Raw genomic sequence first — 24,090 nt, 5'->3', positions numbered from 1 at the left:
CAATTTTGACTTTGTGGCTGTGGAAACCGGTGAAAAGGACGTCGAACTGTCAAGAATTCAAAAACTCGGAACCTCAAGAGTTCAAATTTGCAGATTGCCTTTTGGAGACTGTGGGAAACTGAGCTCATCTGTCAATGACTTTCCAAGTCATTGTTTCTCAGAAGGCTACAATTTCAGTATTTATGATTATGACAGTGTGCAATGTATCCCTCAACACAAATAGGCTATATGGGAACTTATTTCAAGACCAATATGTATAAGACTGATGCAATCAGAATTCTCCCACTTGAGTTAAATTCAAGTACCATGGTATCCATGAATTAGGACTTTATTTAAATTTAATTCAGAATCACATGCATACAAAGTGACCTAGGCCTGTACAAAGTGTGATCTTTTGACAACATTGACACTGGCTACACACCCACAGCAGACATAGAATCCCCAAAATACTGAACAAATATTTCTGGGTGGCCTTGGTAAAATTGTCTGAGGAGCCGTTTCCTCTCTTTGGCAGAGTGCTTTGGGTCTTCATTAATATTCCTCAGTAACACCAACAGCTCTTCATGTGTTGTTCTTTGAGTACAGTCAGTATAAGCCTTTGTTGAGACTTGCTGACAGAAGGTGGACCCTAAGGACAACGGAGAGAACAAAATGTAAGTGATGTATTCGAGGCGGTCAGCACTCTCCAAAGCCTACTACCAGATAGATATTTTACCTGTCACATCTGGTTGTTCCCCTTGCACAACTCTGGCAAGTTTGTCACTGACCAGCTTGTGCAAAGATCCTGGTATCTGAGGCAGAAATGTTTCAAGCCAGCCATGTATCAAACGTAATAATGTAATGAATGCATGCACGTTCATAAGGCATTTTAACAAGTGTTAATAATAAAAAGAAATACATGGGATTTACACTGTACAAATCATTAACGCCTTTCGAATATTGAGTTGTGTGTGCGTGCACGCAACCCCCCCCCCCCCTCCTTTAGCCCTCAGAACAGCCTCAATTCATTGGGGAATGGACTCTACAATGTGTCAAACGTTCCACAGGGATGCTGGCCCATGTCAACGCCAATGCTTCACAGTTGTGTCAAGTTGCCTGGATTTCTTTTGGGTAGTGGACCATTCTTGATACAGAGGAAACTGTCGAGCATGAAAAGCCTAGCAGCTTTGCAGTTGACACGCAAACCGGTGCACCTGGCACCTACTACCATACCCCGTTCAAAGGCACTTAAAGATTTTGTCTTGCCGATTCACCCTCTGAATTTGCACACATACAAAAGCCATGTCTCAAGGCTTAAACATCCTTCTTTAACCTGTCTCCTTCCCTTGACTACACTGATTGAAGTGGATTTAATAAGTGACATCAGTAAGAGATCATAGCTTTCACCTGGATTCACCTGGTCAGTCTCATAGAAAGAGCACAATGTTTTGTCCACTCTGTACATAGCTTTTCAAGGACCCAAATAAAATCAGTCACTGCTCTGCCAACAAAACAAGAATACCTTAAAAATGTAATGGCGATTGTCCAGCATGAACAGCACCAGGAGGTCCACTTTCTCTTTGGCTAGAGATTTGTTGTGGATGACGGCTCTGGAAAAAGCCATCTTCACAACCATTTTGTTCTCAATCTGAAAATGAGAATATGAGTTATTCCAACATAATGAAGCACAATTTGATTCTGGTTAATCAAGATCTGGCAGGTAGCGTAGCAGTTAAGAGCGTTGGGTCAGTAACCGAATGTCCAGATGTTCAAATCCCAGAGCAGACTGAAAAAAAATATTGAGCAAGGCACTTAACCCTAATTGCTCCTGTAAATTGCTCTGGAGAGAGAGCGTCTGCTAAATGAGTAAAAAGTAAATTAATAATAATGCTCTGACTCCATACGGAAATAACTGACCCATAACAGTAACTGACCCTGACCCCATGGTCTTCACCTCTTTGTCCAGCTTGATTTCCAGCGGGTCTGCAGCCATAGCCATGAAGCTCAACAATGTGTGCAGCTCCTCCCGCTTACGAGGGTGCAGAAGCTTCAAACACAACTGCAGTGCCTCAAGAGCTTTATCAAACTTTGCATTCACTGCAAAAAGAAGTACAAGTTAATGCAGCCCTACACATTGCTTATGATAGACCTAGAAACAGTAAAACAAAAGTTTAATAAAAACAGTGCCAATCATGACCCAAGTAACATAAAGTGGTCATAGCTCCAGTCTCACCTAGTAATTCGGTAACCCCAGTGTAGATGTCGGACATGTGGTTGGCGAGCAGGGATGAGCGGTCGGGCTGGCCGTAGTATTTCACCAGTGTATCATACAGCAGCAGTTTGCACTGCTGGGTGCCGGAGCCTGAGCAACAGGGCTGGCCCTGGCCAACACCCACCACGTCTGGACACTTGGGCAGCTCACGGCTCACCTCTACCACCTGCTGGTCAGGCAGGAACTCCAGACAGTCCAATGCTGCTGTAAGCCAATTATCCTCCCTTCAACAGAAGAAAATAAATAATCCTGTGCCACTGAAACTGTTGTCGCTCACCACCAGGAATATTGTACACCGTAGGCCTGCATGAGATAAGCTCCATTCATGTTAGAAATATCCATATTAGATATTCAAGTAAGACCGATGATTAATCACTACATACTGTGAGTCCTTGAAGGCCCTCAGGATCTCACGGTCCAGGTAGTTGCTGGTGTAAATCAAGTCTGGGTCCCTCTGTGCCATGCGACGGGGAGAGGCCTCTCCGCTTTCCAACAGATTGTCCAACATAGGGAGCTCTACCAGCTGCAGCAGTCTCAGCATCGTCTCCTCCCGCCACACTTCATCAACCACTACAGAGTAAAAGGAATGGACTGTCAACTAGTGTTCAATACTAGTCCTGGGGACCGAGATGCCGCACATTTTAGTTTTTGCCCAACACCAGCACCCCTGATGTAGTTGAATCAGATGATACCAACTTTACACTATGAGAGTAGATGACTTACAGGTCTGTGGTAATGGAGAGTCAATGTGTGCTTTGCTTGGACTCAGACTCAGGTTTCCCAGGCCTGTCTCCAACAGTTGGTTGAATCTCAGAGGTGTACCATGTGAAGAGAGTTGTTCCTCTTGCCTGCAAGATTTGAAGCCAAAGTCAATAAAAAAAACAGACTACATCCAATTATAATGTCATAGACTTCTCAAATACAAAGCAGAAACAGAATCAAAACAAATAACCACCTGCAAGAAGCACTGCAAAAAGTGCTTTGAATACCAGGAGAAAGGACTCCTTTTTCAAGTTCATCCATAGAGGGCATTTGTGTGTTCAGAAACCTGTAGAGGTAACCCTTGCTGTCCTGGAAAACATCTTGCTTCTTATCTTTACCAAAGATTTTTGCTCCAACCGTCTCAAACACCTTACAATCCAGGAGGGTCTGGCAAACACGCACCACCTTGTCCCGTGAGATGTCAGCACCTTCAAAGAACTTGCTCTGGACTATATGGGCCAACACCACGTCCACTGCATCTGACCCCAGAAAGCAGTCATTATGCGACTTCAGGTGAAGGCGCCTTCGCTTCACCTTCACTGACATCTTGAGGTTGGCAATGATGCTCCTCCATATAGGAGAGGCCTGGAATGGCTTATTGACCATGCCATGACCTGTAATACAAAATGAGTAAGAAAAAAGCAAAACAGGTTTGAAAGGTTTAACCATATCCTTGGTTAAACTGTAAGCAGCCAGTGCATGATCAACAGTGATGTTGGCAGACCACAATTCCTTCCAGGACAACAAACTGTCAGTTCAATTAAATAAGAGGGCCTTCTATAGGAGGGGAAAGTAATATTTAGAAGAAAAAAAAACATGGGAGTCATTGGTTTGATTGTTATTTAGAAAAATATGGCGAGCATGTAGGCTAATGAGGAGTTGATTCGTGCATACAACTACATCCATCAATAAATGTCAAAGTTTTTACCTGGAGAACGCAGACACAGCTTTCCAGACAAACTCAGCGCAGCAGCTCTCTCCTTTACTGTGGCCATTCCTCAACTGATAACGATGGTGGTGACGTAATAAAACAAATTCTGTCCAAAACGTTACCCTTTTATACATTCCACAGGTGAGCAAGGGAAACCTTAATTAGCTGTTAAAGACGCAGTAGAATAATAAGTAGAATAGTAGAAGAATGCAGTAGGCATTATCCCTGCTGATTACATCAATTGAACTTGAAAAATTGAGCGAATGTAACAAAAATGTAGGCTATTCATTTCTATTTAAAATAGTAGTATGTAGTGAATAGTAAAACTAACTAGCATGGAGTATTTTGTCAAAGAGGTCGCTTTTACATAATTGGTGTCTTCTACTCCAAGGACTACGCTAATACAGCGTCAAGGACACTTCGGAACAATTACACAGTTTGAACACTAGATGGCAGCCAGATCGTGCCACTTAGGTAAAATTACTTTAATCACAATCTGTTGGTCAGTCAGTTTAAAAGCAATTGGTCAGGTTTCTGTATTCCCATTGTGATTGGTCCCTGAGCCCATATGAGGACCACTTAATAATATAATAATATGCCATTTAGCAGACGCTTTTATCCAAAGCGATTTACAGTCATGTGTGCATACATTTTTACGTATGGGTGGTCCCGGGGATCGAACCCACTACCCTGGCGTTACAAGCGCCATGCTCTACCACTTGAAATGTATAAACGCATCATTCTTTTTTCTCATAGAGAAACGAAGGCCATCGGCTGAAATGCGTTGGGTTTACGTTTAATAAGCACTTTTATAAACGTCCACTGTCCTCCAAGAGTTGCTGAATTTCTTCTTCACTTCAGTCTGCTGCATGCACCTTGGTTGGAGAGCGAGGAAGCAGCAGTGTTCCCTTCCCTTTACAAATGTAGAATAATGTGTACAGGTCTAGCCACACAGCGTATATGGAACGCACAGTCACCCACCGGTCGCCATATTGGGCTGCAGCTACCATACGTCAATTGAGCTACAGAGGACCACGATGTGCTGTTGTGCAGGTGGCAGAACAGCGCCAAATTCAGTCCAGTTTTTCCTCGCGAGCTGAAAGTGTGTTCGGTGCACCCGCTTTTCCCCTGGCTGTGCGCGAGCTTTGCTATGAATTTACCCAACATAGATAACTGACTAACTTAGCTAGATAGCTAGGCCTACACATTACCTTTGTTACTTGCCATGGTTTTTCATAAATGTAGCTCAACAAACAACACTGTCATTAGATATACTCTAAACCTTGCTAGAATATCTATTTTAAATAACTTATTGTGTATTCTAAAAAGTGTGACTGTTTCTTCACATCTACAACGGAAATCAGCTGAAAATGGTAAGTCACCATGCTAGTTAGCCAACTAACGTTAGCTCGCTGGTAGTGGCAGAGGGGATCTAGCGGTAAGTCTATGCCAGTGAATTGTTCTGGTCTCTAGGCCCTTAGGACTTGAAGACACGGTTGGGGAAAGCGATTTACCGGTAGCCCAGAGTTGAGTTGACCACTGACCAGGGGTGTATTCATTAGTCGGATTTCGCTGCAAAACGTTTTGTATGTGTTGCAACGGAAAACGTTTACTCCAAACGTCAAATGTCTTTCAACGAAAACGACTTTCTATTGGACATATTCAGGTAGGCCCCTGCCCGTTACGTTCCATTTGGTTCCTAGAGTCAACTGTTTCCAAGACAAAACGTTTAGGCTGGCAGCTACATCGTGGTTCTCACCTTATAGGGCCTAGGACCTCAGGGGCCTGAGATAGCTTTTAGGGGTCCCTGAAAAAGCAGGGAGAAATCGAACAAATATTAAACTAGATTGATCACCCGGAGACCAGATGATGCTGAACGTTTTTATTCAAAGAGATAGGCATTGAGACATTCAGAGAGATGTACAGGACACAATTAAATTAATTAATTTGATATTCTAGATATAACACTGTTCCGTTATAGAGTAAGTGTTGAGAGTAATTTCGCACAATTTTTCATAAGACTTAGCTATGTTAGATTATTTAAAGTCCGGAATCATATTTGGAACACAGAAAACCAATGTCATACCTGGTTAGTACTCAGGTTCAAATAAGGTAATGTTGAAGTGAAGCAACCTTGTGATGTTGACATACAATAATGTAGAATCGTTTCTAAAACCACAAGCTTTTGATATTTAAATGTTACAAAGTTACAATGACCAAAGTTACAGTGTGTGTTATGATATTTCGAAAAATTATTCAGTTGCGCCATCAATCTTCTCTAAGTGGGTACTTCTAGTCATCTCACACCTCCTAGTGCTAGTAACAATTACTGGTGAATGCATAGGATTATTAGGGTACACATGCTGTAAACACATTAAGGATTATACCCGGAAAGGATGATAAAACTATGCAGAAACAGACTGGCACCATTTTTTAACATGTTAGATATCAGTATATTGATAGAAAAAATATATGATAAGGTAAAAGGCCGCCACCCACCAAGGGTTTACTGTATCGTCTAACTCGAATGTTTTATTTATTTTATTTAACCTTTATTTCAACATGGAGTCATATGTGAGGTACCTTAGTCGTCATATCCTGCATGTTCTTGTCATGTAGTTCCTGGTCATCTAAAGCATTTAAAATCACCCCATAAATTAATCATAATAATGAAAGTAATAGGCATCCGTTATTTTATTTGCACAGTATTTTGTGTGGTATGAATTTATAATGCTTCTTCACATAGGCTAATTAAGCAATAAGGCCCGAGGGGGTGTGGTATATGGCCAATATACCACAGCTATGGGCTGTTCTTATGCACTACGCAACGCGGAGTACCTGCATACAGCCCTTAGCCGTGGTATATTGGCCATATACCACAAACCCCTGAGGTGCCTTATTGCTATTATAAACTGGTTACCAACATAATTAGAGCAGTAAAAAGTAATGTTTTGTCATACCCGTTGTATACGGTCTGATATACCACGGCTATCAGCCAATCAGCATTCAGGGCTCGAACCACCCAGTTTATAATCTCTAACAATATTATTGAGTTCAGTAACCACCTCATGGTAATTATGTAATTGTAGTATATGAACCCTAAATACTTTGCTGTAGCTGTGCTTTAAGAATTTAAGTCAGACCAGCCATCACGATAGATGACATTGTGATTAAATACGTATTATCCTCACCTCAGGGCTTTGATTATGGCAGTGTTTTTTCTCAGTGCATTACAGGACAATAGTCATATAACTCACAAAAGGTCATACAGACTTCATGTTGCAGATGGGAATTATCCCGTTATATGGATGGTGTCCTTTTAATTTAGCTATTCATGGTTTATAGAATTGTTTAATATCTGTTCAAGTGAATCAGTGGAGAGGCAAATAAAGACATTGGCCCCCCAGGTCACAATGTCATTTATGATAGTAGCAAATTCTAACGGGATCATTTCATCCCTGCACATGATTGAGTACGGTGCAGGTTAAATGAAGAAAATCTTTTCTTCTATTAAAGGATCGTCGGCAGTGGAGACCTACTTAAAAAGTCAGTCATGATGAGGACAGGGGGCCATCTACACAGGTCATATTAAATAACTTCTATCATTTAAAATCTGAATGACAGGCAATTTGTCCATTCAGTGTTATGGCTCTGACCCCTATTAGACTCTCAGGACAGCTTCATTTCCACCTTGATGAGTTGAAGATGTTATTCTCAATACAGTGGAACTACTACCAAATCACTACACTGTATCTCCATGCAATGCTGTTTACTTAGTGACTGAAAAGTATAAAGAATGTTTTAATGCTGTAAGCCTATACCAAATATACTTTGTTGTACACACACCATTCAATATTTATTTTTTATTTTTACATTAGTTATCAGATCGTTAAAGAGTCCCAACAAAACCTTCTCCTGACTTGAACATCTTGATGGATGTCAGTGCAGAGTCAGGGAAACGCCCCACCACGGTAAGCTAGGGTTGCTGTAGAAATACATACATTATGATAGAATGCGTATGTCTATGCTTGTTTGCATAACTTACAATATAACTATTGTTGTTCTCTTTAGACTGGAGGACACGACTTTGAAAAGGAGCTGTCGTTATCATATACCCTTCACGAGACAGACAGTGGCATAATTTCCTTACAGGTTTTGGAGTTTAAAACAAGTCTTCATGAAGCAGTGGAAGAACTACATATTCACAGGGTACTGTGATTTATAAAGATCCTTCAAATATCTCTTGATGTTATGGTAACATAAAGATAGATAATAACTTTCTACATTCTCTGAAATTGTTACAGGAATTATAACATAAAACAAAATCCTTATTTTCAGGAATGTCTCCACAATAACAACTTCCTCTTCATCCCATTGTTTACCAGGAAGAGCTCAGACACTTACGGCTCTATTTGGTCAAGTCATGAGGAACTGGGGAGTGTAATTTCGTAGGAGGTATATTATGAGTTTTCAGAGGAAGCTCACAGCCCTTTTTGGCCATCTGGACACAAGCCAGCTGTAGTTGCACATCTGAACGGGGTCATGCAAGCAAAGACCTGGTGAATTAATGTATTTGCTTATAAAAAGGGTACCCCGTAGCAAGCACTTTAAACCTGACACTGGACATGTTTAAAGGTTATAAGAGGAAAATAAACTATTGGCTCTCACATTTTATTGTTATTACCATGTTTCTGGGACAAAAACATTTAATCAATATGATCCTCAGGCATGCCGTTAAAGTAACACTTTGTAGTTCTTTGGTTTATTGGTGTGATGTTAAAAGCATAGGATGTCATGTCAGACTATCTTGCGCCGGCCAAATTCCATCACATTTGTTTTCATATACATTGTGAAGATGGAATAGTGGCAAATACTTTTAACTACACCTATTTAAAATTATAATATGGATGTTTAGGGGCATGAAGTTAAAGTTTGGGCATCTCATTGATCTGCCTGCATTCCCACTCCAGGCTTAATCCAGGTGTTTTTATGCCCTGACTATGAAGAGATTAAATGAAAACCAATGGCAGGCATTTATCTGATTTTAGAATACTGTGTTGTGAATTTTCACATAATAGGGTGATTCACATACTGTATTCAGATTGCATATGGGATAGGCCTGATATTTACAGTGTGTTGTGGCTCAGGCCTTATTTGATCTATGTTGCTTCTTTTGATTTACTTAGATAACCAAGTTTAATAGCCTATTTACTGGGCTTGCCCCCCATCAAATCATTATTCCTCTGCAAACTAACAGCTTTATCTTGTGTGCACTTTTCGAGTATGCCATGCTGGTAGCATAGTTTAATGGGAACTTATAAATAAACTCCATGAGCCAACTCCCACACGCATATTAAAAAGTCCCTAGATCTAGGAAAGCAATTGACTTTTACCTGCCTTCCAGGGCCGAGGGAGGATGAGGATGGCTTTGCACTAAATATCACCACTCTAATGTACCGCTACTTCCCCAAAGAACTACTGAAACTCAATTCATAGTTGAGCCTCCCTCTTTGAATGTATTCTGTGGACCGTATAAAACTCCATCTTTAAGAAAAATATATTGGTATTTTTCATTATATTACTTCAATGCTAAGAATACTGTACTACTACTTTGAAATCTGTGAGATTTGCTATGTATTTCTAATATTTGTATTGTCTTTTTGCTTCAGGAGGCTGAAACTCGGTATGAAGAGCAGATTAGTAAACTTGTATTGGAGAAGCAGGAATTAGAATGGCAGAAGGTACCTAGTTAGACTAGTTGTTGCCTAGTTAGGCTAGTTGAATGAGACAGCTGCAAATATTTGACATTTACATTTTAGTCATTTAGCAGACGCTCTTATCCAGAGCGACTTACAGTTAGTGAGTGCATACATTATTATTATTTTTTTTAAATACTGGAATCGAACCCACAACCCTGGCATTACAAATGCCATGCTCTACCAACTGAGCTACATCCCTGCCGGCCATTCCCTCCCCTACCCTGGACGACGCTGGGCCAATTGTGCGCCGCCCCATGGGTCTCCCGGTCGCGGCCGGCTACGACAGAGCCTGGATTCGAACCAGGATCTCTAGTGGCACAGCTAGCACTGCAATGCAGTGCCTTAGACCACTGCGCCACTCGGGAGGACATTGACTAATGCTTTACTCATTATTGTCAGTGTGCTTGCGTAAGATAGCTAATTAAGAATATCTCACAAATGACGAGAGAATAACAATTATTAAATTATTTATCAGTTCACCTCTGGAATTATTTTCTGAGTTAATGTAATTCCTTATTTTTTGTAGGAATCCCTTCAACATCAAATTGACAACATGGCAAATCAACATATGGAGTCTCTTGCCAATGTTAAAAAACAGGTGATTTTCTCAGTCTCCATTTTTCCGATTGGGCGTAGCAAAATCATATAATATGTTGCTGCAGTGCTCATTTCCTACTGTGTAAGGGAAAGTAGGAAAGGCACATACGATCAACCTTTACGATGGCGAATGTGCATAAATTCAGAATTGTTTTAGCACTGCCCACATCGTTTTTAAACTACGGCGCGCCACATGGTTCAATGTGCCAGTAAATCAGCACAATTTACTTTTTAGTTTTTTCAAATTGCCGCTGTCTTGGAGCTAGTATTGGGATCATGTATACTGTGCTAATGACAATACAAAAAAAGTAACGGAGAGCAATGTACAATATGGCAAACTTAGCAAATTAAGCATTTGTGGTAAGTACATGGGGACCGCCGTCTTTATGCACCTTCGCCATTGATGTATGTGGATGTCTGGTGAAGGAAAAACAATGTAACCAGCTTTAATTTTTTGTTGAAATGATGTCCAACTTTACTTTATAGTTTGGTGACATTTGTTTCTGATATCATGATCATAATAGTTTTGCAATCTGTTTAAATTTTCTCCCCTTAATTAAGTTTCAGTCCAAAATCAGAGGGGTTGAAGGTGAAAAGGTATGATACACTTTAATTATCTTCTTTTATTGATAGTCTTTTTTTCTGACCTTTTTCTCAACATACTGTGACACTAAAGGTCATTGTTTCATATTGTTTTGTTGGAATGCAGTAATTCAGTGATGCAGAAATTACATTACTGAGTTTAGTTTAGACTTAACAAATACAATCTATTCTATTTATTCTAATAAACTAAACAATTCTATTCTGTGGCAATGTTCCTTTGAAGGGAAAGCACCAGCTGACAGCCGAGTTAAAGGACAAGGAGATCAACAGTCTGAAGGAGGAACTGAAATTGTTGCAGGTAACGTTTCTAGAAAACACACACACCCAGAGGGAGCGGGACACCTCTCCATTCCCCCCTGTTCGTCCCATTTGGAGGCTATGGGTGAAGCGCTATCCCGCCGTTGACCTTCTGAGTTGGGGTGTGTGTGGAATAGACACTGGGGTGAGACAGCTAAGGTGATATACGGCAGTCGCCATGGTCCACTGCATTTACAACCTAACCCTGGGATTGGGCAATAACGGCTCTTTTTGATATTTTATTTTGTAGTATTATAATGGACTTCTTGGTAATATTATGGCACAATTGTGTTGACTTTATTTTATGTCCTATCTTAAACCATTTTAATTCCATGTGTTTGTATTGTGAGTTAAATTCTTAAGAGTTTGTGTTTCTATTGAATGTTATTTGCACGTGTGTGAGGCTTTGGTTATTCTATAACATTTCCCTGAAAGTCTGCACTGTAGTTGTCATGAAATCTTGATGAAAAACATAACCGTCTTTTTACTACTGTTTTACAGTTGTTCAAGTACAGTTTGGAGAAGAAATTAAGCGAGCTGGTAAGGATTCCAATTATATAAATTGTTGACGGGGGAGAGTGGGAGTGGGCGGAATGAAAGAGGAGGATGAGGAGAGGGAATGGTTCATCAGGAGTAACGGATAGGGAGTGTGTGACACTTGAACCGCCAGTGCAGCCGAGAAAATATCACTATTAAAATATTTTATAACTGAGCCTCGCTCTGTTTAACCTTCCAGTGGCTAGGAAAAAATGTGTCTTGATACAGACAATCAAACAATAATGACAGCGATGAACAATAAAAGGCTCTCAGGCATGTGTCAAGTTGACTCCTTATCTCTAGGAGGGGAGCTGGCGGCCAAGATGTTAAACAAAGGTCCTCTCAGCCCAAAGTGACAGCAAACTCTTTCCCAGTGTCCTCCTCCTTTGTGGTAGCTGACTGAGGAAAATCATACCAATCCTGACCATTCTACTGAGAGAACCTAGTACTGCTTATTACAGGAGCAAAAGCTGCAGCTGCAGACCCAGACCAAAGACAGCCACCTGAACCAACTGGGGGAGGTGGAGAAGAGGTTTGGGGCTCTCTCCAGACAGTGTGCCATGGTCAAGCAGGCCCACGAGAAGCTGGAGCAAAACGGTATGCCCGCCACAGCCATGCCCACTAACACATTTAGACAGTGTATTTTATGTAACACTTAAGTTGCTCTCATACCATTGCAAAGCAACTTAAAGGTGCAATATGTAACTTTTTGGGCGACCTGACAAAATTCCCATAGAAATGGGAGTTATAGATCTGTCATTCGGAATGAAAGCAAGTCTAAGAAGCGGTAGATCTGTTCTATGTGCGCAATTTCTATGCATTCCGTTTTTAGGTTTAATTTTTGCTTCTTTTACTTTCGGTTTTGTACACCAGCTTCCAACAGCTGAAAACACAATATTTTGGTTTATGGAAAAGATACTTCACAGCGGTTTAGATGGTACAATGATTCTCTACACTATTCTTGCTTGTTTTGTCACATAAATTAGGCGAACTATTAGAATTTTAGCAACCAGGAAATGGCAGAGCGATTTCTGCATAGTGTATCTTTAATGTAAAGTGTTAGTTACCATATGTTTTAAAATCAAGACTTTCCCCAAGACTAACAGATATTCACCAGTACGGTGGTGGCCTTTTTTTAATCTGAGAAACCTCAACGTGTTTTGTTATTGTGATGTCTGATAACAGTGGCAGGCCATACATTATCAGGTAGCCATAGCCATTCTTGTCTGACATTTAACCAGTAACTCTGTTGTACTTATATCGCCTTGTTTTAAAAAAATATGTTAATCTTTTGCCACTAATCCATAGTATCACTATTTATGTAAAGTGGTGATACAGTTACGGTGGGGCCAGCAGTTGCTGTTAATTTAAAGGAGATAGGATTAATTTGTCTGCCTTGTGGAGTTAGTCTGGAAATTGTTACACTTTTCCATGTGCAGTAAAGAAAATAGCTACACATAAATCCCAGAAATATTTCATTTGGTCAACAATTACATTATTTAGTTAATTAATTATTTTAGTTCAGAAAGCTTCCATTTGTGAACTCTTGATCCCTTTTACAGTTGAAGATGCCATGAGACTCAATAAGAAACTAACTTCTGTGAATAGAAAACAAGAGTCTACAATCATCTCCTTAAAACAGGTGAGACATGATTTAAATATGAATTTTAAAATGTGTGTTACATCATCAGAGAATACAGATTGCTGTGTAGAGGGTAAGATTGGGGAGAGCAGGCAGTACCTGGAGGTGTAACTCAAATATTTCCCTGCCAAGGAGATCAAAGAAGACCATATATAATTGCTGTGCGGTATCTCTGTAATAGAAATGTACAGCATGCACAGTGCTAAATGGAATAGTGATCTGTTAAGTGGCAGAGACTGAAGGTTACACATATTTTACAATGACAGTTTTCTTACTGTTCCATCTTATGGATGTGGATCTGAGTTTTGGGGTTGATAACCATGTGAGTATCCCACTTTGTAAGTTAAGGCACTCATATGTTACTTTCTTCGTCAAGGATGTGGAGGAACTTAATAACAAGCTTATTAAGGCCAAAGTGCCATCCGTGGGTAGCTCTGAAGAGAACTGCAACCTCACAGTCAAAGAGCAAAACATACAGCAACTTCAACACAGACTGCATGTGGTAAAAGTTATTTTTCTGGATATATAGCAGGGCATTCATTGTTATCTTAATTTACTTGAATTAAATGTTAATAGTTACATTATTTTTCAGGAAACAGAAATGAATAAAAAACTCAGAGATGAGCATACAACTGAAAGAAATGGAAAAAAGGTCAGTATCAATTTCCCCCCACACATAGCATAGTGTATTACATATCCAACCCCTTTCCCCCCAATTACCCCATAATAATGTGGGTTGCTCGATGGGTTGAAAATGTTAAAAGGTTACATTTGATGAATTTGGGGAAAGTGTGTCAGTGTAAAATAAAGGGGGTTGGCTTGTGGGGGTTGCGAGAGGGGGATATCCATGCATGTCAGGCAAGCGGTTGTGCTGTATGTCATTAACACAGACCCCACCCCCTTTGTGTGTGTGTGTATGTGTGTGTGTATGTGTGTGTGTTCAGGAGGTGATGAACTCCCTGCAGTTTACCCAGCAGCTTCTGCTGACACAGACTCAGGCTGTGAGCCGAGTGGAGCTGGAGCTTCAAGCACAGCGAGAGGAGTACCAGGTCAGGACTTTTAGCAATTATTAGTTTCTCCTAGTTTCTAACAAACAAACTAAGCTAAAGTAAAGGGTACTTTTATATTTTTTGATTAAAAAAAGGGTTTGTTTATATATTCATAATACAAATGTTATTCTGCTCTATGACAACTTATAGCATGTTTTATTACACCCATGACTTATAAGGGAATTGAAAGAGAAAAGGTGTATGATACATTTTCTGAAAATATAACAATTTGAAAAGTTTGATTTAAATGAACAGATTGTACATGGTTAAATACAAAACGGTAGAATAAAAACACTTCCTCTTAGTCACAGAACAAAGGTTTCTTACACCATTTAAATGATTATGGAGTGAAGTTATACAAGGACAGAAATAAATGATGGTGCTTACAGCACCTAAAGATGATGGAGTGTATTGTAGATCACACTTTGCACAATAGTACACACAAAGTGCAACTGAATGATAGTGTGTTTATTCTGTGTTTAAAGACACCTCTCTTATTGTCTTTTACTCACTCCTCTTCCACGTTTTAATTCACCTTCATTCATTTATTAAAATCATTATTAAAATGACACAACCCAACTGATTTGTATTAGCTTCTCTGTCTGTTTAAAACCCTCTGTCCAGGTTAAATAAACACATAAAAACGTATTATTGCATTAAAAATCTCTCGGGTGATTAATTTTATTGCAGGCCCTTAAAAGAGAACATGAAGTGATCCAAGAGAAGACCCAGGAAAAAGAAGACAGATTCACTCATCTGATGGAGGAGTACAAAAACTGTAGAATGATCTGGGAAAATGAGGTATCATTGAATATTGTCAAATACGGTTGAAAATATGTTGTTGTGATGTACTGGACACATTTATTCAATGGACAAAGGCTCTCTTGTGATGTAAAACTAAACTAGACATGGTATATTTACAGTGCATTCGGAAAGTATTCAGACCCCTTGACTTTTTCCACATTTTGTTACATTACAGCCTTATTCTAAAATTATTTAAATTGTTTTTTTCCCTCATCAATCTACACACAATACCCCATAATGACAAAGCAAAAACAGGTTTTTAATGTTTGCAAATGTATATAAAAAAATTTAAAAAAACGGAATAACACATTTACATAAGTATTCAGACCCTTTACTCAGTACTTTGTTGAAGCACCTTTGGCAGCGATTACAGCCTCGAGTCTTCTTGGGTATGACGCTACAAGCTTGGCACACCTGTATTTGGGGAGTTTCTCCCATTCTTCTCTGCATATCCTCTCAAGCTCTCTCAGGTTGGATGGGGAGCGTCGCTGCACAGCTATTTTCAGGTCTCTCCAGAGATGTTTGATCCGGTTCAAGTCCGGGCTCTGGCTGGGCAACTCAAGGACATTCAGAGACTTGTCCCGAAGCCACTTCTGTGTTGTCTTGGCTGTGTGCTTAGGGTCGTTGTCCTGTTGGAAGGTGAACCTTCACCTGAAGGTTCACTCTGGAGCAGGTTTTCATTAAGGATCTCTCAGTACTTTGCTCCGTTCATCTTTCTCTCGATACTGACTCGTCTCCCAGTCCCTGCCGCTGAAAAACATCCCCACAGCATGATGCAGCCACCACCATGCTTCACCGTAGGGATGGTGCCAGGTTTCCTCCAGACGTAACGCTTGGCATTCAGGCCAAAGAGTTCAATCTTGGTTTCATCAGACCAGAGAATCTTGTTTCTCATAGTCTGAGAGTCCTTTAGCTGCCTTTTGGCAAACTCCAAGCGGGCAGTCATGTGCCTTTTTACTGAGGAGTGGCTTCCGTCTGGCCACTCTACAATAAAGGACTGCTTGGTGGAGTGCTGCAGAGATGGTTGTCTTTCTGGAAGGTTCTCCAATCTCCACAGAAGAACTCTGGAGCTCTGTCAGAGTGACAGAGTTTTGGTCACCTACCTGAACAAGGCCCTTCTCCCCTGATTGCTCAGTTTGGTCGGGAGGCCAGCTCTAGGAAGAGTCTTGGTGGTTCCAAACTTCTTCCATTTAAGAATGATGGAGGCCACTGTGTTCTTGGGGACCTTCAATGCTGCAGAAATATTTTGGTACCCTTCCCTAGATCTGTGCCTTGACACAATCCTGTCTCGGAGCCATACGGACAATTCCTTCGACCTCATAGCTTAGTTTTTGCTCTGACATGCACTGTCAACTGTGTGACCTTATATAGACAGGTGTGTGCCTTTCCAAATCATGTCCAATCAATTGAATTTACCACAGGTGGACTCCAATCAAGTTATAGAAACATCAAGGATGATCAATGGAAACAGGATGCACCTGAGCTCAATTTTGAGTCTCATAGTAAAGGGTCTGAATACTTATGTAAATAAGTATTTTTAATACATTTGCAAACATTTATAAAAACCTGTTTTCGCTTTGGCATTATGGGATATTGTGTGTAGATTAATTAGGATTATATAAATAAATAAAATAAGGCAGTAACGTAACAAAATGTGGAAAAAGTCAAGGGAGTCTGAATACTTTCCGAATGCACTGTATGTGTTATTATTTCACATAGCTATCTGAACACACTATTAAAGTGTTACATTATTTTTGTATTGCATGTGCTTAAACAGAAACTGATGTTACAAGAGAGGATCCAGTCAGAGCACCAAGACCTGAGATCTGTAAAGGAGGCTTATAACCACCTTCATGAGCAACACACAGAACTATCATCCCGTGCTATACTGCAAGCAGAACACATACAGGGACTAGAGGTGGGACAGCAACATCAAAATAGGAGATATGCATGCTGATATACAATGCTGATTAATAACAGAAAGGCCTATGTTTAATTGCAGTATTTCAGCCTCACACCATGAATAACTCAATAACACTATGTTGTCTGTTATGATTCACTTATACAGAGTGGGATGAAGGACTATGTTAAAGACAACGGGAATCCAATGGGTGAAAACAGAGATCAATCCGCTATGGATGAATATGTCTCAAAGGACGTTTGTAGAGTGGACACAGTTGTAGTGGATGAAGAGGCTCAAACAGCGGAAAGTGACTCTAGACAGGAGAATCTAGATGTTACAGATGTGTCAGGTAATGTGATCCACTTCAATTGCATGATAAATTATCATTGTTTTAAAATGAATTGCAGATTTAATTGTGGCATTGATGTAGGTGCAATGAATGTAATTTTTTTATTAGCAAATGTATTATTGATGTTGTTTGGCTATGTGATTTACCTACACAGACCAAAGCAGGGAAGTCGGTCCTTCCTGTTGTTCGGAGACTGTGATTGATGACTCTCCACAGATAGCCCACTGTAAGGTTATCGACAGTGTACAGGCCACCCATGGTTCCAATCCAGATCGGTCCACAGACGTAGAGGGAGGTGGAAAGAGCTGTCAGGGTGAAGACAAGCCTAGCTCGGTGCTCCAGCCACCAGCAGGAAATCTGAAGGAGTTGACCTCGCTCCAGTCTGGATCTGCAGACGGTCCGACCACGGTCACAGACATGGTCCATGTGCGGAGTATTTGCGGAATAGGAGAAGGTCAGTCAGCTGACTCAAACAACAAACGTAACTCCAGTGATTTCAATGATCCAGTCTGCAGTTTGATTAATAATGTCTGCTCATCCAGCAATGTCCATCTGAGCGACAAAAGTGACTCTATGAGTGGGCTATCTGGCTCTGAGAACAGGTCTGTTTATGGTGCGCTAAACAGTGACCCAGTGGCTGGAGGAACAAGGGATGGAGAGCAAAAACAGAGTGTGTATATGCCAGAGATGACAACCAGCCAGACATTTAATAAACACAGAGGCAGACAGAAAAGCACATCATCATTTCAGGACATTGACCCAGTCCAAGCGGTGACCCCATTGGCAGTCTCACAGTCAGATCCATACAACTTTCTCCTTCAGAAGGTCGTTGAAATCCATGTAATAAGATGTCACACGCCAGAGGTCAATGAGGTCAACATCCTTCCAGAGTCACATAGCAGCTTATTACCAGCCTCAGCCCAACAACACAGCAACACACACATTGAGAATCCGACAGAACAAGAGACAACCGGAACATATTGTCTTCCATCACAGCCCCTGAACCTGCCACAGCAAATCAATCCCCATGGTGTTGTTGCACAGGACTGTGCTCAGTCTGACTGTAATATTGGAACCATGGAGCCTGAGGACAAGCATGAACAACCAGCTAGAGACTGTGTGCCAGTGACTGAGGATGCACTCTATCCTAACTGTCAGGAAACCTTACCAGAGAGTGGAGCTCTCGATGTGAGCCCTGATGCTGGAACCCATGGAGATCCTGAACAACCTTCTTCAGATGTTAGTGTGGACGTTGACGGGCCTGTTCGATCACAGTTCCAACCATCTCCAATGGCTATGGATTCACCACAGTCTGAGAGGGTTCATGAAGGCCACTGCTCTAACTCTACAGTGGAGGAGAAGTTGAGACCACAACATGCCAATGACAAAGATACTGAAGTTAAGCACAACAACCCAGCAACCTCCAAACCCCCAAGCGATGAGACAGATCTCTCCCCCAAAAGCAATAATTCAAAACAATCTGGCCTGCTGAAAGCTGAGGAGAAGATATCTGAAACCATTGACTTTTCGTTTCTAGCAAGCAACAAAAGATATCGATCATCATTTGAGTTAACTGCAGAGAAAAGGGACATACATTCCAGGAACATGCACAGCATCGCAATTAGTCAAAGTGCCCACGACAGCAGGCCTACAACCCCTACATGCCAGATATCCCCAGTGTCTGACCTGAAAACCAAACTGTCCTCTGGATTCCAAGAGCCTCCTTCTCCATTCACAATACCCATCTTTCTAAAGGGCAAGCAAAACGCCAGAGGTGAGTGAGGCAATCATTTAGAGTACTCTAGTGTAAAGATAAATTATGGTATTTTCAAATAATCTTTCTTGTTTTGGGGCTTCATGATTGCCTCCCTGAGATTGGCATACCTGCATTTTAATAAAATTAATCAGATTGGCTTCCATTCCCTGTTTGGAATTCAGATCCTTCAGTGATGACTAAGTCTGCAGACTCGCAGAACCCTCCCAGCTTCCCGACGTCCCACAAGAGAGATCATCAAGGGGAATGGAACACCATTAGAGAGACGTTTTATGAAATGTCAGCAGAAAAAGTGAGTTGATATACAGTATCTAAGGAGCAGGAGGGAAAACCCTAGTGAGCTAAACTCACAGCTATGCAGAGCAATGAAGTTAAAAAGTGTGCTTCAAGTTGATTTCCATTTCCAAAAACGTTTCAGCAGGGTGGAATGAGGTTGATAGTCTCAGTGTATTCATCACGTAGAGCAGGGGTGTCGAACTCATTTTTCCCCGGAGCCCGCATTCGGTCTTCAACGAGGGCGGAGGGCCGCACTGATTTTGTTTTATATTTCCTTGCCGTCAAAAAATGCAAAGAATAGTCCTCTATCCATAGCTTGGGGAATTGTCGATGCTCCCTGACTGTCTAGTGATTATTAGTGAGCTGAATGAATATAGGTCCATTATCATTTCTACACAGTTTCGATTTTAATGTATACTGAACAAAAATATGAACGCAGCATGTAAAGTGTTCGTCCCATGTTTCATGAGCTGAAATAAAAGATCCCAGATATATTCCATACGCACAAAAAGCTTATTTCTCAAAAGTGTTGTGCACAAATTTGTTTACATCCCTGTTAGTGAGAATTTATCCTTTGCCAAGATAATCCATCCACCTGACAGGTGTGGCATATCAAGAAGCTGATTAAACAGCATGATCATTACACAGGTACACCTTGTGCTGGGGACAATAAAAGGCCACTCTAAAATGTGCAGTTTTGTCACACAACACAATGCCACAGATGTCTCAAGTTTTGAGGGAGCGTGCAATTGGCATGCTGGCTGCAGGAATGTCCACCAGAGCTGTTGCCAGAGAATTGAACGTTCATTTCTCTACCAACGTCGTTTTAGAAAATTTGGCAGTACGTCCAACCGCCTCACAACCGCAGCCCACTTGTAACCAAGCCACCCCAAGACCTCCACATCTGGCTTCTTCACTTGCTGAATCGTCTGAGGGGGGAGGGGGTGCTGAGGAGTATTTCTGTCTGTAATAAAGCCCTTTGGTGGGGAAAAACTCATTCTGATTGGCTGGGCCTGGCTCCCCAGTGGGTGGGCTTGGCTCCCAAGTGGATAGGCCTATGCCCTTCCAGGCCCACCCATGGCTGCGCCCCTGGCCAGTCATGTGAATTCCATAGATTAGGGCCTAATTTATTTATTTCCATTGACTGATTTCCTTATATGAACTTTAACTCAGTAAAATCTTTGAAATTGTTGCATGTTGCGTTTATATTTTTGTTCAGTGTATATTGAGTTTGTACCCCTCCCCCGGATTGGACCCCTGGCCCGCGAGCCGTATTTTTGACACCTTATCTCGACTCTGAAGGGATAGATTGGTAGACGGGATCAACCATGCTTGGGATTGTCTACAATGTTGAATCAACTCTTCCTTATATGTTTATAGGGAACCCTGAGGCATATCTGTGACAGAAAACAGTCCAAACTATTGCAGATCATTGTTTCCTGTAAACCTTTTTTGTCTTTTGTATCCAAGCCTCTGAGTTGAGGGTCACAGAGATGCTTCTGTTGAGGGGTGGGATGTTCAACATATAAAACTCACATAGCTAGATAGAGAATGGATTGGCTGTGGGAATAGGCTACCTAATGATACTTTGCTACCTCTCCTCACTCACTCACTCTCTCGTCACAGTCATCGCATCGTGTCAGTCTGCTGTTTATCAGAGCTAGGTGCTGTAAATTGAGAGAGAAATAACCAAGCATGTCTAATGTATGAGGGGAAAGACCCTCAATACAGTAGGGGGACAATTGCAACAACTTGGATCTATTATTTAAGGCCAGATGGCTCATAACATTGTATTTATTATAAACAGCAAGGCACAAAGGTGAAAGATAGCAGCAGTGGAATGCTATAGGGCAGGGGTGTTCAACCAGGGGTACTGTGGTTGAACAGGAGCATATCTTCTCTCTAATGATGTCAACTTTATTTCTCAACTCAATTTATTTCTCAATTACACTCATTGGAGCTAATTACACTCACTGGAGTATCTGACATAGGCTTTGAAGAATCACCCGTGAGTACCAGTCGGGGCAAGTGCCGCTGACTGCTGGTAAGCTTGCTTGACTTAGGGCTCTATTCAATCCGTATCGTGGAAGTACCTTTACATTTCTATTGTGCAGCAATACTGATTGAATAGAGCCCTTAATACGTTTTTGCCAACACATGGCAAACTTTTGTTTAACCAGCTGAACAGCTGCTATTAGCGAAAATGTGTTTGGAGTTACCTTTTTATCTAATATGTATCAGGACTGAGGATAAGACCCAGATGCAGACAGTTTGAATCACAGATGTTTATTATGGCAGGCAGGCTCAGGGTCAGGGCAGGCAGAATGGTCAGAAATCCAAGGCAGCTTTAAACAGGTACAGAACGGCAGGCAGGCTCAGGGTCAGGGCAGGCAGAATGGTCAGAACTGGGAGGACTAGAAAACAGAAACTAGAAAAGCTCGAAAACGGGAAAACATGCTGGTAAGCGTTGACGGGACAAGACGAACTGGCAACAGAAAAACAGAAAACACTGGTATAAATACACAGGGGATAATGGGGACAAATGGGAGATACCTGGTGGGGGGTGGAGACAAGCACAAGACAGGTGAAACAGATCAGGCCGTGATAATATGCTACGTAAGAGTTTACACTTCCTCTTCCAATTATTATGCGGGGAGGTCAAAATAATGAAAAACGATCTACCAAATCGATTCATTTTAAAATGTTGATTACTTCTCCTTGCCATTTACTTATTTTGCTAACATATGAGGGGGTCCCTGGGTCGCCGGTTTGCCTGGGTGTGGGTTGAAGACCCCTGCTAAAGGGATATACTGTACATTTTCACAGTGATGAACTGTAGGCTATTGTGTTCATTTCTGCAGGAGAGCAGAGATCACATCCCAGTCAGCTCTGCTTTACCTATCATCACGAACCCTTCCTCTATGGGCAGCAGCAGGTTGTGGCAGGACTACCCCAGGACCATCTCCTCTCCATGTCACCCCAGCTTCAGCAGAGGGACTGCTTCTGAGGCTTTCCCACCCAGCTCACAGGACGACGAGGAGTCACAGCAATCCAACATCAGAGCCCAAATTGCTAAAATAGAGCCGTTCCTGTGCTCCGCGAGGTTGAGACTCCCAAAGAAACGCAAAATGGATGAAATTGAAACTATGCAGTTGTAAAGAAGTACTAGAGTTGATTTCATTAAGTTATTGATCATTACATTAAGTTCACACTATCAAACTTGTTCAAACTATCAAATGTTCTGTTATTGAGATTTGAAAACACTTAAGGCAAGAAGGCATTGTTAAATTATTTTAAGTGGTTTCTTGTATGTATTTATTTATGGATCTATTTATGGATTTATTTATGGATTTCACCATATTTATTAATAGATCCATGCTGTTTATTGTTGACCTACAGTTCTGTATATTAAAAGTAGCCTAATTTTCAGTACCTGGCTTGTTTTAGCTCTATTGTCATAGACTTGAGAAGTATGTTTAAAAGGATAGTCAGCAGTCTTACGTTGCAATACGACACACTGAAACAGAAAAACAAAGGTAGCAAGAAAATTGCTTTGCCTAATTGTTTACAAGCTAATTAACTCTTAATTACTCAACAGCCAATCTGGCAGTGCCTCGGGGAATTTAATGAAGGAAACACCACTTGTTTCCAGCAGGTGCACTCACACTGGGCAACTATATCTTGGGCTAATTGGAATACACAACTATTAAACAAGAATCAATTAGTACACATTAACCCAAATTAACAAATGCAAATGAGCTTCTCATTAAGTTTATGTCCCTCCTGTTAGGAAGCAGTAGAGACCATATGGACACGTTAGGGCGATACAGTTGACAACATATGTTGCTCACGGGCCTCACCGGTCAAGATTAACAAGTGGATATTTTATTTCAACTTGCGGGGCAGGTGTAGAGAGTGGTGTTGTGAATAGAGAAAAGAAAACTGGCCTTTCACCACAGCACTTATACTGTAACCATGGATAATTACTATGCTGTAAGTTAGCGATTGGGATGATCACTTTGAAATAGATGCCAGAAGATGCTGGCAAATGTACTCCAAAGAATATTGGATATTTTTGCCGAATTGAAATGCAGCAGAAGTGTAAATAATGGCAATTTCCAATTTGTATCACTACAGAACCCTGGAGAATACAAATGGAAATAGAATGGCTTTTCAGACAGTTACCCCTATAGACTCGTTTTGCTCCTACAGATCCTCAGTAGGCTTAATACTCAAGTTGTATTCCTCAACAAAATTCCTTGCACAGCTAAAATCCACACACCTTCGACAGTAGCACAAGGTCTCTCTGAGCCGAGGTCCATCTTACTGCACTTACCCATTATGAATACGTCAAAATGTTAATGCCCTCATAAAGAAGTCTTATGTGTTTGAGTGTCTCAGCCAGTGGTGCTGACCCCTATCCTTAAACGGAGGGTGGGATATGGGGCAATATGGACAGGGTCATTTTAATACACAGCCAGGATTATGAAGCGGTGGTCCTTTGAAACAGTCAATTACACTTGAGCGCGGGAGGACCCCGATGTTAATTACCAGTT

At 41.1% G+C, this 24,090-nt stretch overlaps 2 protein-coding genes across 3 annotated transcripts in view; one reads left to right on the top strand and one right to left on the bottom strand.

Annotated features, from left to right (window-relative positions):
• The window catches only part of ccdc73 (coiled-coil domain containing 73), a 58,192-nt gene extending 35,230 nt beyond the window's left edge, over positions 1 to 22,962 (top strand). The window contains exons 2-20 of one of the 2 annotated variants that reach the window (XM_084168158.1): positions 7,461 to 7,526; positions 7,823 to 7,915; positions 8,016 to 8,153; positions 9,614 to 9,685; positions 10,230 to 10,301; positions 10,862 to 10,897; positions 11,127 to 11,201; positions 11,702 to 11,740; positions 12,199 to 12,334; positions 13,300 to 13,379; positions 13,756 to 13,881; positions 13,972 to 14,031; positions 14,324 to 14,428; positions 15,119 to 15,229; positions 17,010 to 17,150; positions 17,301 to 17,484; positions 17,639 to 19,258; positions 19,423 to 19,550; positions 22,396 to 22,962. In XM_084168158.1, coding sequence (XP_084024284.1) covers positions 7,877 to 7,915; positions 8,016 to 8,153; positions 9,614 to 9,685; positions 10,230 to 10,301; positions 10,862 to 10,897; positions 11,127 to 11,201; positions 11,702 to 11,740; positions 12,199 to 12,334; positions 13,300 to 13,379; positions 13,756 to 13,881; positions 13,972 to 14,031; positions 14,324 to 14,428; positions 15,119 to 15,229; positions 17,010 to 17,150; positions 17,301 to 17,484; positions 17,639 to 19,258; positions 19,423 to 19,550; positions 22,396 to 22,692 — 3,459 coding nt within the window. In that variant the 5' untranslated portion in view covers positions 7,461 to 7,526; positions 7,823 to 7,876 and the 3' untranslated portion in view covers positions 22,693 to 22,962. Of the gene's footprint in view, positions 1 to 7,460; positions 7,527 to 7,822; positions 7,916 to 8,015; positions 8,154 to 9,613; positions 9,686 to 10,229; positions 10,302 to 10,861; positions 10,898 to 11,126; positions 11,202 to 11,699; positions 11,741 to 12,040; positions 12,335 to 13,299; positions 13,380 to 13,755; positions 13,882 to 13,971; positions 14,032 to 14,323; positions 14,429 to 15,118; positions 15,230 to 17,009; positions 17,151 to 17,300; positions 17,485 to 17,638; positions 19,259 to 19,422; positions 19,551 to 22,395 lie in introns of those variants that run through there. The other variant, XM_084168157.1, reaches the window with a different exon arrangement.
• LOC311134475 (DEP domain-containing protein 7-like) lies at positions 414 to 4,008 on the bottom strand (the record flags this gene model as incomplete). The annotated part of the gene is made up of 9 exons (XM_084168159.1): positions 414 to 628; positions 716 to 791; positions 1,502 to 1,627; positions 1,934 to 2,076; positions 2,213 to 2,475; positions 2,635 to 2,821; positions 2,975 to 3,099; positions 3,207 to 3,627; positions 3,942 to 4,008. The coding sequence occupies 9 exons, from the start codon at positions 4,006 to 4,008 to the stop codon at positions 414 to 416; spliced, it is 1,623 nt and encodes a 540-aa protein (XP_084024285.1).
• Positions 22,963 to 24,090: the final 1,128 nt, after the last annotated feature.

Source organism: Coregonus lavaretus (genome assembly GCF_964263955.1).
Source record: "Coregonus lavaretus genome assembly, chromosome: 9".
Taxonomy (NCBI): Eukaryota; Metazoa; Chordata; class Actinopteri; order Salmoniformes; family Salmonidae; genus Coregonus; species Coregonus lavaretus.
The sequence above is the reverse complement of the archived record's forward strand: the minus strand, read 5'-3'. Positions and strand labels throughout refer to the sequence as shown.